Genomic DNA, 17845 nt, shown 5'->3' on the forward strand with positions numbered 1-17845 from the left:
ATTCTAAGCATGTGAGAAAAAAGGAGATCCACTATGAGTAGTTGTATGGCTCATCAAGATCTAATTTTGGTAAAACCTCATTTTATAGTGGAGGTGCCCAAACTACTGATGAATAAGCAAAAGTATTTAGCATTTGTTGGATATAGTTTCTCAGCAGTCTTTGGTAGCCTTTGTTCTAAAGTAAACACACAGCTGTGCATATTAATTTGGGGGAGTGGGGAGGAGGTAACTTTGTTCTCTTTAAAATGTAGGTCAGGTGAAAAATATGGTACCAAAATATTGATATACATTATGTGCGCATTAGGACAATTCGTGAATTCTATAGAACTTTGCGTGTCAGCTGGTGATAAGGTAGCATGTCAAGACAAACTGCATGATATGTTAAAAAATAAATAATGGAAGCTATGGCAACACAATGGAAAACTAAAATATGGTGTGTGTTTTTTTTTCCCCACTTCTGTTCATTTTTATTTTAACATGAAATATAAGTGTAGCAGGAGGAAGAGACCTACCTGTCAACTTGATGTGTCCTGCTTCATCAAGCAAAATGCTGAAAATTAAAATTCACATTCACCAATGCACATAATAAAGTTTGTATTAAGTAAAGACAACAATTCAGATGGTAAAATAAGGAGTCATGTTAGTCTAACTTTAACCCCTTAAGGACACATGACGTGTCCTTAAAGGGTTAAACAAGGCAATACAGTACACATGCAGGTTATTAAGACAAATAAAAATAAAAAATACAAAACTCTTCTCTTTCCACGTATGTGTTTATTAGTTTAGCCAACAAAAAGGCAGTTTCAACAATCTGTGTGTTGTCATTGTATTTTACAAGCATTTAAGCTTTGTAGGCTTGACTAAGACACCTGGATCTAGAAACATTGCCTTTCTGGAACACGGAACAGGGAAATTATGTATAATTTATTTTTAAAGGTTGCTGGTTGGGTGTAAAGGGAATATCTGTACTCTAAATAAGTCTGCTGTATTTCTTACTTTATAACAGAAGTAGTAAGCTTTTGGAACCTGAATTGGTCTTAAGAAGGTGCACTCTGCTGTCCTTCAGTGAAAGACTAATTTTGGCTAGCCTTAGCCAATACAATTTGCCAAATAATTTACAGTATTTAAAGGCTTTAAACAAATCGACTTATCAATTGTGTTAGTGATTTTCCAGAGGTTTGAAGTCTCAGTCCTGATTTCCATGCCAATTGCAAAATGAAGTATAAAAATGTTAACCAAGATATTTTTTAGATGCCAATAGGGTTTTATTAACCAAATATTGAATTTTAGTAAATTGAAAACAGAATTGCAAAAAGTAAAAAAAAAATTAAAAATAAAAAAAAAAGTCCTCCCTCATCCTGCTAAATTCACAGCTTGGATATTTAGCTAGAATTTAGAATAAAAGTGGGTCTTAATAAGGCCAGAATGAAAACCCTGGACAGTTTAGTGCGGACACCACTGCTAAATTAAACAGACTACTTTAGAACATACAATGAACTCTGCAGATGTTCTTGCAATTCCCAGTGGCAGCTCTGGCCTTTGTTAATAACTCCCCAAAAGCATGCACACAGGGCTAGAGTCAAATCTTGCAGGGAAAGCATTGTGTGATGGGAAGACATACACACAAAAAATGGTAAGAGTAAATATTACTAATATTACCAATAACTTGCTAGCAACATGCAATACATTTATGTTGTATATATCATTGAAATGTATGTTTTGTAAGTGTTAAATACACTTCAAGAACATAAGGGATGATGTACGAAGAGCAATGCTGGAGCAAAGTAACAAAAGTGGAGCAATCACCATGGAAACCAATGGAATGCTCCACTTTTGGAACCTTGCCCAAGGATTGTAAGACACATAACTATGTATGGATGAAAGAAGGTAATAGAGGTTACTGTACTTTTCAGGCTTCAGGTCTCTGTATACGATCCCAAGGCTGTGCAAGTGATCCAACGCGAGGGCCAGCTCTGCCAGGTAGAACTTTACATCTTCCTCTGTAAACATAACCTAATAAGAACTGTATAGATTTACCTTCTGAGATGTACATTCAATTCTAACACTACAGTAATACAATAACATTCACAGCATGCAACACAAAGTTCTCCGATAAGCTCTGGAAGTCACCTGACTTTATGGGATACTGTGGACCTTGTCAGTTTCCATCAAATACAATATTACTGCCAAAAACAAAAAGCTATGACTGCATTGCCAGTTCAGCACAAGTGATGCCAGGATTTAAACAAGCAGGGAGACAGGTACTACAAACGGGGGGCATTAATCTGAAAAAAAAAGCCTTTATGCCAATAGCAGGACAGAACGCCACAGCAATAAAGAATTAGAACTAACACCATACCGAAAAAAAAAAAAAAGGGCAGATTACATATCTTTATACTTTAAATTACTATTTAAGTGTCTTCGTAAATAATGGTAATCAAAGCTCAGTTATAATGTATATTTTTCAGTTAAACATAAGAAGACGATTAATTAGAAAATGCATTTATATAAACATTTTTTTAAGGAATTCACACAAAAGGTGATAAAAATAAATACTGTAATGCTATAACGAGGTATAAATTACAATACTGATTCAACTGTAACAGCCTTAAGAACATGCTATACATTTAACCTGTGAGTTCTCCTGTATGAACATATATATATATATATATATATATATATGTCCATATATAGATAATTGAATTTATTGAAAGCATCAGTGTAGACCTTAAACGCATGAAAAAAATCGTCTTTAATTGGATAAAAATACATAGAATAAATACAAATAGAGGTCCCTCTATTTGTATTTATTTTATATATTTTTATCCAAGCCGCTTTTTTCATACCTTCACCCGGAGTCCTGCATTTTGAGTGGAAGTGTCCAGGGGATTCCCCCAGCCCCCCATATCATCAGGGGTGGCACCATATATGCCTGAACGGTCCAAGATTCTGTGAGTGCATTTCATATTGCGCAGTGTTAATATTGTAAAACTGTATTACACTATATCTCTTTTTATTTATCTTTATTTAGACAACCAGCCGGTTCCCTCGTTGTGTTTTGTATATTTTTATTCACATGTATGTGGCTCTTTAATGGGCCTTGTATTCACATATTTCTCAATACAGATCCCTTTCTAAGGAGTTTCCATGAGGATTAATAAACGTCAGCCGAGTACAGTCCAGAGAGTTATTTTACTTGGTTGCATAGGTCTTGGTAGCCAGTAATATTTTCTGCAGGTCTATAAATGATTCCGGTAGCTTTAACCAATTCTATTTTATTAATATTCCAATAGAGGTCAGCATTTTCTGCACTGATTGAGAAAAGGTGATGCAAAATCTTTAAGACGCTGGCTGAGTTAATGTAATTATTTCACAGCTCACATGGTTGAACTGTTGAGCTATTACAAGCACTACAAGGTAAAAAAATAATAATATTTAATCGTGATGGGGTAGTTTCAATTAAAAAGCTTACATGATTACACATGTGCAGCAAATCGTCCTTCATAAAAGGGGTATTTTTTATCTTGGTTTGGCATTAACCTCCATGCATGAATCATACATTATCAGGAGAAGACAGGTGGGCGTTTTAAGATGTTCCAGGCATAAAAACGAATATGAACTGTTGAGTAATTATACTTGCATCAAACACATTTCCAACACAGAACTCTAAATAAAAAGGAAAACCCCGTCTTTACATAGCAGCAATTAAGATGAAAACCAAAAGCTGCTTATATTTTTGTACCATACAATCCCTGTGTTTTGCACAAATCTATATATATTATATATATATACTGTATATACTCGAGTATAAGCCGACCCGAATATAAGCCGAGGCCCCTAATTTTACCCCAAAAAACTGGGAAAACGTATTGACTCGAGTATAAGACTAGGGTGGGAAATGCAGCAAATACTGGTAAATTTCTAAATAAAATTAGATCCTCAAAAAATTATATTAATTGAATATTTATTTACAGTGTGTGTATATAATGAATGCAGTGTGTGCGTATGAATGCAGTGTGCGGATGAGTGCAGTGCGTGTATGAGTGCAGTGCGTGTATGAGTGCAGTGTGTGTGTGCAGTGCGTGTGTGTGTGCAGTGCGTGTATGAGTGCAGTGCGTGTATGAGTGCAGTGCGTGTATGAGTGCAGTGCGTGTATGAGTGCAGTGCGTGTATGAGTGCAGTGCGTGTATGAGTGCAGTGCGTGTATGAGTGCAGTGCGTGCGTGTGTATGAGTGCAGTGCGTGCGTGTGTATGAGTGCAGTGCGTGCGTGTGTATGAGTGCAGTGCGTGCGTGTGTATGAGTGCAGTGCGTGTGTGTATGAGTGCAGTGCGTGTGTGTGTATGAGTGCAGTGCGTGTGTGTGTATGAGTGCAGTGCGTGTGTGTGTATGAGTGCAGTGCGTGTGTGTGTATGAGTGCAGTGCGTGTGTGTGTATGAGTGCAGTGTGTGTGCGTATGAGTGCAGTGTGTGTGCGTATGAGTGCAGTGTGTGTGCGTGTGAGTGCAGTGTGTGTGTGTGTGAGTGCAGTGTGTGTGTGTGTGAGTGCAGTGTGTGTGTGTGAGAGTGCAGTGTGTGTGTGTGAGAGTGCAGTGTGTGTGTGTGAGTGCAGTGTGTGTGTGTGAGTGCAGTGTGTGTGTGTGTGAGTGCAGTGTGTGTGTGTGTGAGTGCAGTGTGTGTGTGTGTGAGTGCAGTGTGTGTGTGTGTGAGTGCAGTGTGTGTGTGTGTGAGTGCAGTGTGTGTGTGTGTGAGTGCAGTGTGTGTGTGTGTGAGTGCAGTGTGTGTGTGTGTGAGTGCAGTGTGTGTGTGTGTGAGTGCAGTGTGTGTGTGTGTGAGTGCAGTGTGTGTGTGTGTGAGTGCAGTGTGTGTGTGTGTGAGTGCAGTGTGTGTGTGTGTGAGTGCAGTGTGTGTGTGTGTGAGTGCAGTGTGTGTGTGTGTGAGTGCAGTGTGTGTGTGTGTGAGTGCAGTGTGTGTGTGTGTGAGTGCAGTGTGTGTGTGTGAATGCAGTGTGTGTGTGAATGCAGTGTGTGTGTGAATGCAGTGTGTGTGTGTGAATGCAGTGTGTGTGTGTGAATGCAGTGTGTGTGTGTGAATGCAGTGTGTGTGTGTGAATGCAGTGTGTGTGTGTGAATGCAGTGTGTGTGAATGCAGTGTGTGTGAATGCAGTGTGTGTGAATGCAGTGTGTGTGTGTGAATGCAGTGTGTGTGTGTGAATGCAGTGTGTGTGTGTGAATGCAGTGTGTGTGTGTGAATGCAGTGTGTGTGTGTGAATGCAGTGTGTGTGTGTGAATGCAGTGTGTGTGTGTGAATGCAGTGTGTGTGTGTGAATGCAGTGTGTGTGTGTGAATGCAGTGTGTGTGTGTGTGAATGCAGTGTGTGTGTGTGTGAATGCAGTGTGTGTGTGTGTGAATGCAGTGTGTGTGTGTGAATGCAGTGTGTGTGTGAATGCAGTGTGTGTGTGAATGCAGTGTGTGTGTGAATGCAGTGTGTGTGTGAATGCAGTGTGTGTGTGAATGCAGTGTGTGTGTGAGTGCAGTGTGTGTGTGAGTGCAGTGTGTGTGAGTGCAGTGTGTATATGAATGAAGTGTGAGTGTGTGATGCAGTGTGTGTTTGTGTATGTGTTGGTGGGGGTGGGCATTTGATATATTATTAATTATAATTTTTTTTTATTTTTATTATATTATTATTATTTTTTTATTATTATTTATTATTTAATTATTATTAATTTTTTTTTATTATCTTTTTTTTTCGTCCCCCCTCCCTGCTTGCTAGCTGGCCAGGGAGGGGGGCTCCTTCCCTGGTGGTCCAGTGTCATTGGTAGTTCAGTGGGGGGAGAGGGGTGCTGGCAGAGCTGTACTTACCTGTCCTGCAGCTCCTGTCAGCTCTCTCCTCCTCCGCGCGGTCTGTGCAGCTCCCTCTGTCAGCTCCCAGTGTAAGTCTCGCGAGAGCCGCGGCTCTCGCGAGACTTACACTGGGAGCTGACCGAGGTGCTGAACGGACGGCGCGGAGGAGGAGAGAGCTGACAGGAGCTGCAGGAAAGGTAAGTACAGCTCTGCCAGCACCCCTCTCCCCCCAGTCTGTATTATGGCAATGCAAATTGCCATAATACAGACTTTGACTCGAGTATAAGCAGAGTTGGGGTTTTTCAGCACAAAAAATGTGCTGAAAAACTCGGCTTATACTCGAGTATATACGGTATATTGATATAGTGGTTAATCTCATAAGAGCAGACATTAGACTGTGAGAGTGGGACCTGCCAAAGATGGGGTACATTGACGTTGTGGCAGGCTTATGCAATGTATGATCATATAATGTAACTAAATCCCCATTTTTTTGCCTGGATTAGGTGTTTTTTAAAAAAAACTTTTACAAACTAATAAAATCTGTCAACATTGAAGTTGCTGTTTAGTAGATAGGAGAGAGCGCTGGATCTTGTGTATTTATTGTATAATATGGCCCCCAGCAGCACCCCATTTAAGCATGTTTAGGTGAGTGCAACCATCCCCCCATGTTTCCTATATATATTTGGGAGTCTAGCCAACTCCTTGGTTCTGCACCCCTCCCTGTTACAGGTGCCTCATCTCAGGTCCCTATTTAGCCTTGTACTGCAGAGAGCCTCAGATGGAATTTTTTCCCAAGTAAGTGGTTAATCTCATAAGAGCAGACATTAGACTGTGAGAGTGGGACCTGCCAAAGATGGGGTACATTGACGTTGTGGCAGGCTTATGCAATGTATGATCATATAATGTAACTAAATCCCCATTTTTTTGCCTGGATTAGGTGTTTTTTAAAAAAAACTTTTACAAACTAATAAAATCTGTCAACATTGAAGTTGCTGTTTAGTAGATAGGAGAGTGCGCTGGATCTTGTGTATTTATTGTATAATATGGCCCCCAGCAGCACCCCATTTAAGCATGTTTAGGTGAGTGCAACCATCCCCCCATGTTATATATATATATATATATATATATATATATATATATATATATATATATATATATATATATATATATATATATATATATATATATATATAGAGAGAGAGAGAGAGAGAAATATCCCCTGCACTCACGCTTAAAGTTAATCCAATGCCGGGCGCACCACCAGAGCTCCAAATCATGTAGAAAAAAATATGAGGGAAGGCTGCTCTCCGGACTTTAAAACATCAAACTTTTATTTAGAAGTAGTTAAAAACGACCAACGTTTCGGTCAACGTTTCGAAACGTTGGTCGTTTTTAACTATTTCTAAATAAAAGTTTGATGTTTTAAAGTCCGGAGAGCAGCCTTCCCTCATATTTTTTTCATATATATATATATATATATAGTTCTAAAGCTTACCCAAAGTTGTGGTGACCCACAGCCAATGCACCATCCACTAATCTGGAAAATGTATCTCCTCTTTAGAGTTAGGACTTCCCAATATTAATTACATCGACCATTACTAGAACTACCATAGTTATTCACTAAAGCAAGAATTCAAAGTAAATTCAGAGTGAACTACTAGCATAGTGGGCTAGGGAATTTTTCTAGTTCTATTTTATTTTTTAATTTGAAATTCACTTTGAATTCTCATTTTAGTGAATAATCTTGTATAATTTGCTGGGATCATGCCCTAAAGTACTTAGCAATCTCTAAAATGGTTATTCCACAAGTTCCTCTTAAGAATGAAAGGTTGTATTCCACCAAAATTGGTCCCCATTATCTACTCTAAATGACCTTTACAAGCAAGGTATTTTTCAAAACATTTCTCGCTCAACTGTAAGTAATACATGGTGTTAAAGATTACATTGCTCTCTTCTGGGGTGCCAATATTTCGATCACCAACAGATGGCACATTACTCTCCATGTGCAAGTGGGAAGCTGAAATACAAGCTGGGTTCTCAGTGCAGGAATTCATTTCTGCTACGTTGGTATTGAAATGTGCGTACCACTGTCCCTCGCATCACAAAACATCAGGAAAACCGTTTCTTTTCAATTGATTGTACTTTGGTCCCGTTCTGACTGCTCAGCCACTAAACAGAGGGCCCAAACCAGACGAGAACTTGAATAATTGTATGGACATTAGAGAACTGGGAAATTTGTAGTTTAACAGAAACTGGGGTGAGCTGCATGTTGACACCCCTGAGTTATAATGTCTCTTTATGCATCTAGCCTTTTTTGGAGACATTGTGGAGTAATAGTGTAGAGTTGCTCCACAACTTAAGTCTTTGAACTACATTTCAAAGCTAAATAAATCATTCAATTACTATTTAGTGCATTATGGCCTTCTTGACAAAGTTACAGAAAACAAGATACCGGGCTGGTATCGTAATAGTTTCCCATGCCATTCTATGGCAATTTATAAAATACAATTTTAATGGAAAATTCTATTTTATTCCATCCTCCTCTTCTCCACCTAAATTAATTTTCTTCACACAAGCCAATTAATTTTTTTATTGGGTCACTTCAATCAATATAAAATTAAATAGTTTCACTATATGTTCATGTTTTGTAAGTTTTATTGCATGAAGAATTATATGCCTTGTGAATCAGGTCATATGTATTTTTTTTTTTTTTAATCAAAAATACATTAACAATTAAGTGTTTTGTGGAGTGCTCAAACAATACAATCTTGTTACAGAACAGCCATCAACTCCCTGCTACCTCTTGTCTCAAATCCCCATTATATCCTTTAAATTGTAAGCTCACTGTCCATCTAGCTACGCACTTTGTATAAAAGAGCTTCAATGGCAAGATCTCAGCTTACGTGCAGGGCCCTTTCTACCTTTCGTATTTGTTTGTGTACATTGTACGTTCTCCTCTACTTGTACAGCGCTGCGAAATATGTTGGCGCTTTATAAATACCAGTAACAAATAAATAAAATATAGCAAGGTTTTCTTGGTTCAGACCTCAAATATTCCCTACCCAACACTTCTAAACATATGCATTTAACAGCATCAGTCAAGCTGGATGCTTACAAAAAGGTTACTTTCAAATGCAAGAGACAGGATAAAATGTCTCATTGCCCTCTCGTTTAACGAGCGAGATCTCAGATACTTGTAAAATGTCAAAGTTTAAACTATGCATGATCACATGCACGTTTAAATGAAAGAACTTCCGAAACCCTCCCTTAGTTGGCTTGAAACTGTTTATTTTCACCTTGTATAGGAATTTCCCATTCCACAATCACTCATCTAACTGATATGCTTTGATGGGGGAGAAATATTTACTGGGATGTGAATCACGGCTCATTTTAAGAAGCATCAAAGGAAGATGCCTTACAAAGCTACACTTCAGAAAGAACACTGAGAAAAGTCAATTTCTTTAAGCTCAGCAATTTGTATTTCACGTTTTACAAAGGTTTCTCCAGCAAGGCAATTACAACACTCATCACTGTAAGACCTTAAATGATCTAAACTAATGTTGGACTACAGGTATATTCCTCAACTTGTTAATAACTGCTCGCTGGAAAGTTCCCCCAGACCGCATGCTCATTCCAGATTCCTACACCTTTAATGACCTTTTCCAGTTTATTTCCAGCAACTTAAAAGAACACTCCAAACACTTAGAGCACATTGGCTTCCTAGAGTGCTTTATGTTTGAAGAGTTTTCATTTTACAAAAAGTAGAAATTTCAGTGAAAACTAATTTTCCTGGTTGCACCCCCATGACTGTTAGACTATCGGTCCTGTTACTTCCTGGTTTGGTTAGCTTAGTAAAGCTAAACTCAAGAGGCAGCATTTGATCAGAGTACCTTCCTTGCAAAGACTTCTCATTGTAGCTGTATTGGAAAGTCATTTAAAGAAAGACTGGGCTGGGTTAGAAGGAGAGGGCTTGCAGAAGCAGCAGGGAAGAGACCTGCAGCTTTTGCAAGCGGTTTTAGATGCACAATGAAAAAATGCAGCAATAAAGGCATGCATGTTTTAATTGCGGGGTTATCTAATAAATTAAGAAAAACGTAAAAGTGCTGCTTTAACTCTCTGTTCCCCATTACAAAAGGAACAGAAAGCAGTTTAGCACACAATGACCTACCACGGAACATCAAAACTTTCACCAGTTTGAAAACCCTGCTTCTTGGCATCTACAATCAAATCACACATATATCACTTTATCACTGGTAACTCTAGCAGAAGATCCACTGTAATGGAGTGGATTCTAAAACTGTTATACAAACAGCCTCTTGTAGACAGATATTATACAAATTGGGGAGAACATTCATCGTGTGGTGACTAAGTAGTTAGAATACAATCAACTGTGCAAGCAATGAAAGGAGTTTCTTACAAAATAAAAATCACCAGAAAATAACAGTACAGTGTTTAAAATAGTCCCAGAATGAAAACTCACAATTCCACAAAAGACAAATACAGACACTGTAAATGTGGTCTAAGAAAGGTGGGCTGGGTTCAAGGTCGAAAGATCATGGAGATATTTCGAAAAAATTGGATAAAACCCAAGCAAAAGCTCAGAATGTTAAATTATCCACTAGATAGGTACTGTTTAGACAGCAGTCTGGTTAAGTATTTTTTTTTTTTTTTTTTTTTTTTTTTTTTAACACTGGTCAGAACAAGGCAACTTGTAAGTAGCGTGATCCAGGTAGAATTGTGTAAACTGAGGTAAGGGTGGAGTGCGAATACACCCTGTGTGTGACTCACTCCTGTATTACATTTCCTACTAATTTTAGTTGAAGATTGCTTATTATTAGCACTGATCTGGTTCTTTATTTGTGTCTCAGTCGAGATTAACTTCATTGTATTGTAAACATTATATTGGTCGTAGGATTTTTTTACGACGTCATTCCACAAATTTTTTTTTTCAGAATAGCGTTAAATAACAATTACATTTTTTTATTTATTATTTATGCATCCAATTGTTTGTAAATTCGGATTAAATCTGTCATTTGTATTTTTATATTTCATCAAGCATTTGTGTGTTATTTACCAACTTGAAAGAATTAAGAGGCAATACATTTTAAAATGAAACAACCAAACAGGGGGGACCCAAACCAGCTTAAAAGTTGTGGCCTAAAATCAATTCTCTACAATTTACCGTTTAAGTGCTACATTTTGCAGACCATCTTACATTGCACCCTAGTATAAGATCTACTACTAGGTACCAGGGTTTGGCTAACTTATGTGGAATGTAGAAGCCAACATGACCTGCCCAGTTAAACATGCACTACTGAAAGATTTTGAACACTTTTTACTTCCATGTCACTTGTTAGCGGTTACAGAGCACACACTCACAACAAGTATCTGCAATTAACAACTTAACGGGTCAAAAAAAAAAAAAATGTAAAAATTAGATAATTACCTCTTTAGACAACCGTGTGAATACATCTCCACCCCTGAGAAAGTCCAGAATCAGATATAATTTTCCTTCAGTCTGAAATGCTGAAAAGGAATAAAAAATACATTTTAGTACGATATACACACACAGATGAAAAGATCCCTCCTGGACTGATGCAAGGAATAGACCAGAGAAGAAAAAGACAAGTTACAATAATGACAAAGGCTTTAAATTATGTAAAAACAACCAACAGAGCAAACAATTCACCCATAAGCCTATATTGATAAAATCTATACCAAACATCCTACCACCAATATTTGAGCATCAGCTAATGCCTTTCTCAAGGGTGAATAGCGATATATATATTTTATCGCTATTCACTCTTATGTATATGTTCATGTGTATAAGTATGTATAAAGTGCATCATCTTCTGCACTGTATGCTTGTTTTTGTTTCCCCCCTCCCCACTCACTCTGATCTTCAGAACCCTCTGCAAGAATGATGTCTATTTTCTATCAAACCTGTGTCTTATCTGCACTCATGTCGCTTTAACCCCTGCATCACAACTCAACTTTGAATTCTGTGTCGTCTTGCTCAGAAATGCTTCAGACTTGAGAAAGGGAGGTTCTCCCGAAAGCTTGTCATTAATATATTCTGTTAGTCCAATAAAAGGTATTCCAATACAAATTTTATCTGTTTTTTTACATCTACATACATATATATATATATATCTATATGTAAAAACGAACAGATAAAATTTGTATCTTGTAATACCTTTTTTTATTGGACTAACAATTTTTTAATGACGAGCTTTCTTGTAAAAACAAAAAAAACTGTTCCTCACCATAGTGTAACTTCACAATGAAGGGATGGTTCACTTCCACAAGGATATCCCGTTCCATCTTAGTACGAACTCTGTCTCTTACTGTAAAGAAGAGAAAAATACAAATTTACCAATTATCAATGCTTTGACTCCTTTATAACATACATAGTATATGTTCTAGGGGGAACTGAATATTTTTGTTTACATTTTATTGAAAACACAAAAGTCCCTGAGATCTAAGCAATCTATTTTCTTTATTTGAATCATTTTGTATTAATTATATATATATATATATATATATATATATATATATATATATATATATATATAAAAACTGCATTATGCCTTAGCTATACACAAGAAATTAAGAAAAATTAAAAAGTTACTGTCTTATTCCTATTGAACATCCAAAATGTCACATGGGAAATTTTGCCCTATGGGAAAGCATTGGATTGGCTGAAATCAATTTTAATTATGTCAGCCAAATAGGTGGATCGGGGGTGGGGCCAGCAAATCCAAGCAGAGCTGAAAAAAAAAAAAAAAAAAGTACGTTTAAACCCTTTCTAAGGTGGCTAAGTCACCTACTTGGTGGTTTTAACACCATAGGGTCAGAAATACAGGTTTGTGTTCCTGATCCTATAGTGATCCTTCAAGTTCCATCACTACTTTGAACAGAATAGCTTAGCCACAAAATGGGTCATTTGTGAAGACTGGTCTGTTTTTCCAAGTGGTGGCCTTCTCGCAGAGAGCTCATGGATTAAGTAATCTTTGACAGACAGCAGACAAACACACACTGGAAAGCACCAGAATCACACAGTGGCCTTGATAGGATGCAGCAAATCTGCAACAGCTCTTTACTGAACTGGCTCCTGACACATTGGGGAAAAAAGCTGGCCCACCACAATAAAGAGTCTGGGATGCACGGTTCTAAAGAACAGACATGCTAATTGTTTGTGCAGGAGAGTCTATACGCTCTCACAAGTATTAGAAGGATATCAGCAACATTTCAAAAAAATCTGGCTACAATTTAAAAAAAAAAAAAAATCGCAAAATGGTTAAATAGCATGGAATTTCTTTTTCTTTTAGTGACATATTAAATGTTTTTCAGTATTAATGCAGCAACTTGTCAGGACAGCAGCACAAAACAAAACAGGATTGCTTTTCCATCAGAGACGGTCATAAGAATAGAGGAGAAAGCAGGGTCATGTACAAACATGATTAAGAGGAAGTGTAATAAGATCTCTGGAGCACACAGCCTCAAAGGTGGAAGTAACGGAAAGATGATTAGATAGGGCATTGAAAGTACCTCGGGAGGAAAATAAGTATCCATAAGAAGATAACGTTTTCTTGATCAACTGTGACTGAATATTACAATGGCATGCAAGTGTTTTTTTTTGTTTGTTTGTTTTTTAAGTGAATGGTAATGAGGCTCTCTTTTCTATCAAGCAGTACAAAATGAGAAATGCTGACGACTGCTAAAAATTTTTTTTTTCATTTAAAGATCTCAAAATATTTTGGCTTAAAGTATATTGAGGAATTTAACAGTACTGGCATTTCATCAATTCTTTTATACATAACAAATGTCACATATGGAATTAATGAATTCCATTGAGAGATGTGCTTTGTGGGACATGACAATGTCAATTGGAAAAGGATTAAAATCGTACAAAATATGGTAGAGGCCATTTGAATTTCCCAATAATTTTAAATATACATTGTATCGATAAAGATTTTTTTTTTTCTTCTAATTACCCCATGGGTTGTACTCCTTGGAATGCCCTGATGTGATGTTGGAGAATAGGTCCACTGTGGTGACCAATACAGAACAGTCTTCTTATCACCATAATGTATGCAATTTAGGCCTTTTTAACTAAAGGGGACCTTTTTATTCATATTTCAAGAAGATTTTGAGATCAACAACGCTGCCACTAGTAGGCATATTACAATTATTAATAAATTCAATACGGTCATAATATTAAATCTAGGGGGGAAATGGCAGCACAATCTATATCACAGCAGTTTGTGCGGGTATGTAGGTCCACATGTATGTTTTATTACTCTGGATAAGGTTATATTATAAACATACAGCTCACCTTTTAATGATGCCTTTTTCAATACTTTCATTGCATAAAGCTGTCCAGCATCCGGTCCAATGATTTTTCTTACCAGGAAAACCTAGAACAGAAAACATTAAATGTGTCTGCAGTTAGGTCAAAGTACTTCTAGAATGACGAGTCAAATTACATATAGAATTACACTTACACAAAATGTTCTCACCATACCATCATTAAAGATAACAAATCTACAAGTAACTGGTCACTCACACACAAATCTAACTAGCAAAACATATTCACATATGTATGTATTTGTGACTTACACACATTAAGCAATGTATGCAGATACACGTATAACTGATCAGTCATTCATACATGGAATAGACATTGGCTATTAACTGAATTGTCCTTTCTGTCTGCAGTGAAGAGGAAGATCATTTCTGTAGAACTGTCCTTGGTGAATAGAGGGAGCAGAATACTCATGACACAGACAGAGCTTTAGAACTCACCTTGTTCTCCTTAGCAGAATGCGGTCTCAAAGAGTCGAGAGGATGTTATGCCAAATGAATCCTACAAGCATTGTCAGTCATGATTCTCTGGGGGAGTTTTTCCAAGCCCTGCTCTAACCAAGCTGAGAAACTGCCAAGGCAGCCCACTTATCCGCAGCCTATATGGGCTACCCAAGGGAGACATAATCTTGATGTCAGCTGTCATTTCTGTGTCACAATAGTAAAGTGGCACCAACGATTTGCAGAGCCCTGCAGTAAAAACTATTGTATGCTGCAGCAGACACCAGGCTAATAAGGAACTCTGTCAGCCTGCCAATGAGGGCATAATACGGACCATGTTCCATGTGCTCTCATACGGTCTTGTATAGGAAGTTTCACTCAACAACCGTGAATACAGAGAAACACAGAATGGTGAAAGGGCTCTCAGTGAGGACTTTCCCATCAGATAAAGCACTGGTGACATATGTTTGAGAATAACATACAGATAACTTTAGGAGCGGTATCAAACAAAATAGTTACCAAGGGCCTCTAGTAAACCACATAATATAAAATGCCTACATAAAGGAGCAATCTTCCAGGCACCATCTTTCCCAGAAATGTTTTTTTTATATACAGAGTACTGAGAAGCCGTTTATTGACACATATGGGGATGCTGGAACAAATTTACTTATTGTCAACAACAGTTCTAAAATATGTGTCTGAAAGCGGGAGGCCAGCCAGTCACTAAGGAGGCAGATTGGTGTGAGTGGAGGATGTGGGCTGCAGGGCGAACAACAACACGTCTTACTTTTCCAAAAGATCCTTGTCCAAGAACTTTCAGCAGTTCAAACTGTGCGGGGTCCGCTTTTTCACACCCTTCTTTAACATGGTGGGTAATTGGAATCTCTTTAATGTTCCCTTCATCCTAACAAAAACAAAATAAATTAATATTCCAAATGCACTTCTGTAACAGACACCACATTAAAACACTAACTCACTATAGCTTTTATCCGTGTGTCCTGGATAGTTCAGAATTTACCACCTTCCAAATGGTGACCGACCTGACCAGTATTTTTAGTTTCTGCCAGTGGGTGAAATACAAACCCAGGGTTCTAATGGAAATTCAGTAAATCACACCCTAGTGGTTTCATTTATGAAACGTAATTAATGAAACAACGCTGCAAGCACGTATAAGGTGCAAAATAGTCCAGTCTGTTTGGATTGTTATGATTTTTTTTTTTTAATATATTTAAGGTATTTGAAATGACAGGGGGAGGGCTTACTTTCTCCAATTATGTCATCAAGTGGTGGGTGGGCTTATTATTACAAAGATATTTACATATTTCTGGAGTTGTAAATAACAAAATTCAAGGATACAATGGACAGGTGAGCTCCTTGCATGCTGAAATGACTGATAAAAAGGACAGAGTTAACAGGACTTTACAACCAAGTTTGAGTGAAAACAATAAGGAACATGTTATGTATCTTTGCAGATTACAATACCCTCATTCAACTGTTAATGTTTATGATTGAAGACTAGAATATCCCAGGTATGCTATGGAGATCATCAGGGGTGATCTGACCAATGAAGGAGACAAATCTACTTGGAGTAAGGATAGTTGCATTCTCCAACAAATAATCAGTTTTAGATAGGTAAAGTTGTCACACGCAGGCAGACAGAAGCAGCAAAGATCTTAACAGAACTTTAAACACGATAACAGAAAGGTGATCGAAATGGAGAGTCTGGTTATTATATCAATATCACGGCTCATTTTGAAGTGATTATATACCTGGGAAAAATAGCAGAGCAGCATACACAGAGCCTAAACTATCCGTGTGCCTAACATATGTGGTAAAGGAATGAGATTCTCAGCAAGCTAGACTGTGGCTTCCCAGGAGATATGTCACAAGGCTGATAATGGAAGCTTTCATCAGAGATAGGGTAGGAAAACATTCTGTATCTTGAGCAAATGCAGTTGGCAAAACCACAACTCAGGCAAACAACTCAAATGTTTCCTGACAAACCACAGATGTATAAGAAAGAAAGCAGATAAAAAAAAACAAAGAAAAACAAAAACAAACAGCAAATAATTATCGGGAACGTGGGCAGGAATTGGACACTTTAATTCTGCAACAGACACAGTGACCCTGAGAATGTGATCCAAACTGAAGTATAATAAAAAAAATACCTAATTGCAATAATATGAGTTGGAGGGGAGCTCTAAGGGCATATTAGAACCTAGCAATTGATACGCAGCCACACTGAAAGATGGTTAAAAACTGTACTACTCTATTTTGGTTTCATATGCGTCCCCCTAGGATTGGATATTCACCTTGTACATGGGCGGGTCGCCTAAACGGACCCGAGGTTATCCACACCGGAGCCAGGTCTTATAGCTCCCCATTTGGGAGTGTCCTATATATATACACACACACACCTTTTCTCACCTCCACTATGGTTTTAAATTATCTGCACCGTTATGTTATTTACATTTTTAGACATTTGAAAATCTAGATAAGTGGAAGTACCCAGTTTGTTATTTTAAGGTCATTTGTACCTTTAAATAAGCGCTACACCTTTCATCTTCTATATTTATTTGGTGCTATTTGGGAAAGTTACACTATTTGGCTGCTACAAAGTAATATTCTTTTCTGGAATAAATGGTTGCCAAATCACGGTTTGGAGCGGCAATGTGAAGCAGCAGGCAGACTCATTAACATGGAGCCGTAAGCAACACCAAAAAAAGGAGAATTTTAATTTTTAATCTTTTTTGGTTACTAAAACATTTTGTGAATTAAAACTAAATTGCAAAATGGAAGCAAACATAGCCAAGCTGTAACAATGAGTTGGCAATCTGAATAAATTTGCGATAATTGGGCGTTTATGTGCTCAGCCTGCTTTTCAGAGTATATACTAAGGAAATCATCTGGTGTGACATCACTAAAGATTTCTGTGCTAACAGAGAACCTTGGGCATAAAATAAATAACATAATATTACTGTTGATTTCTACATGCGTTTCAAATGTTTTCCCCTATACCGACATGCGTATCTGCTGTGCTACTGACAAACTGGCAGGTTTCCTAAAGCAATTTATGTTGAACACAAAATATCTAGATTGCGAGGTTGTGGCAGGGATGTAAAACAGATGCAAGCTGTGCCTTAGAAAGATAGGCAAACAGATACTAAGACACATTCAAACTGACATTTGGTGGTTGA

The 17845-nt window shown here is 37.6% G+C and overlaps 1 protein-coding gene across 1 annotated transcript in view; it reads right to left on the bottom strand.

Moving 5' to 3' along the window:
• Positions 1 to 17845, bottom strand: part of RPS6KA6 (ribosomal protein S6 kinase A6) — a 71165-nt gene that overhangs the window by 35016 nt on the left and 18304 nt on the right. The window contains exons 3-8 of the mRNA XM_063431842.1: positions 15436 to 15552; positions 14179 to 14260; positions 12107 to 12187; positions 11287 to 11366; positions 1907 to 2013; positions 513 to 550 (exon numbers count right to left, since the gene is read on the bottom strand). Coding sequence (XP_063287912.1) covers positions 513 to 550; positions 1907 to 2013; positions 11287 to 11366; positions 12107 to 12187; positions 14179 to 14260; positions 15436 to 15552 — 505 coding nt within the window. The remainder of the gene's footprint in view (positions 1 to 512; positions 551 to 1906; positions 2014 to 11286; positions 11367 to 12106; positions 12188 to 14178; positions 14261 to 15435; positions 15553 to 17845) is intronic.

This window comes from Pelobates fuscus, chromosome 9, assembly GCF_036172605.1.
Source record: "Pelobates fuscus isolate aPelFus1 chromosome 9, aPelFus1.pri, whole genome shotgun sequence".
NCBI classification, from domain to species: Eukaryota; Metazoa; Chordata; class Amphibia; order Anura; family Pelobatidae; genus Pelobates; species Pelobates fuscus.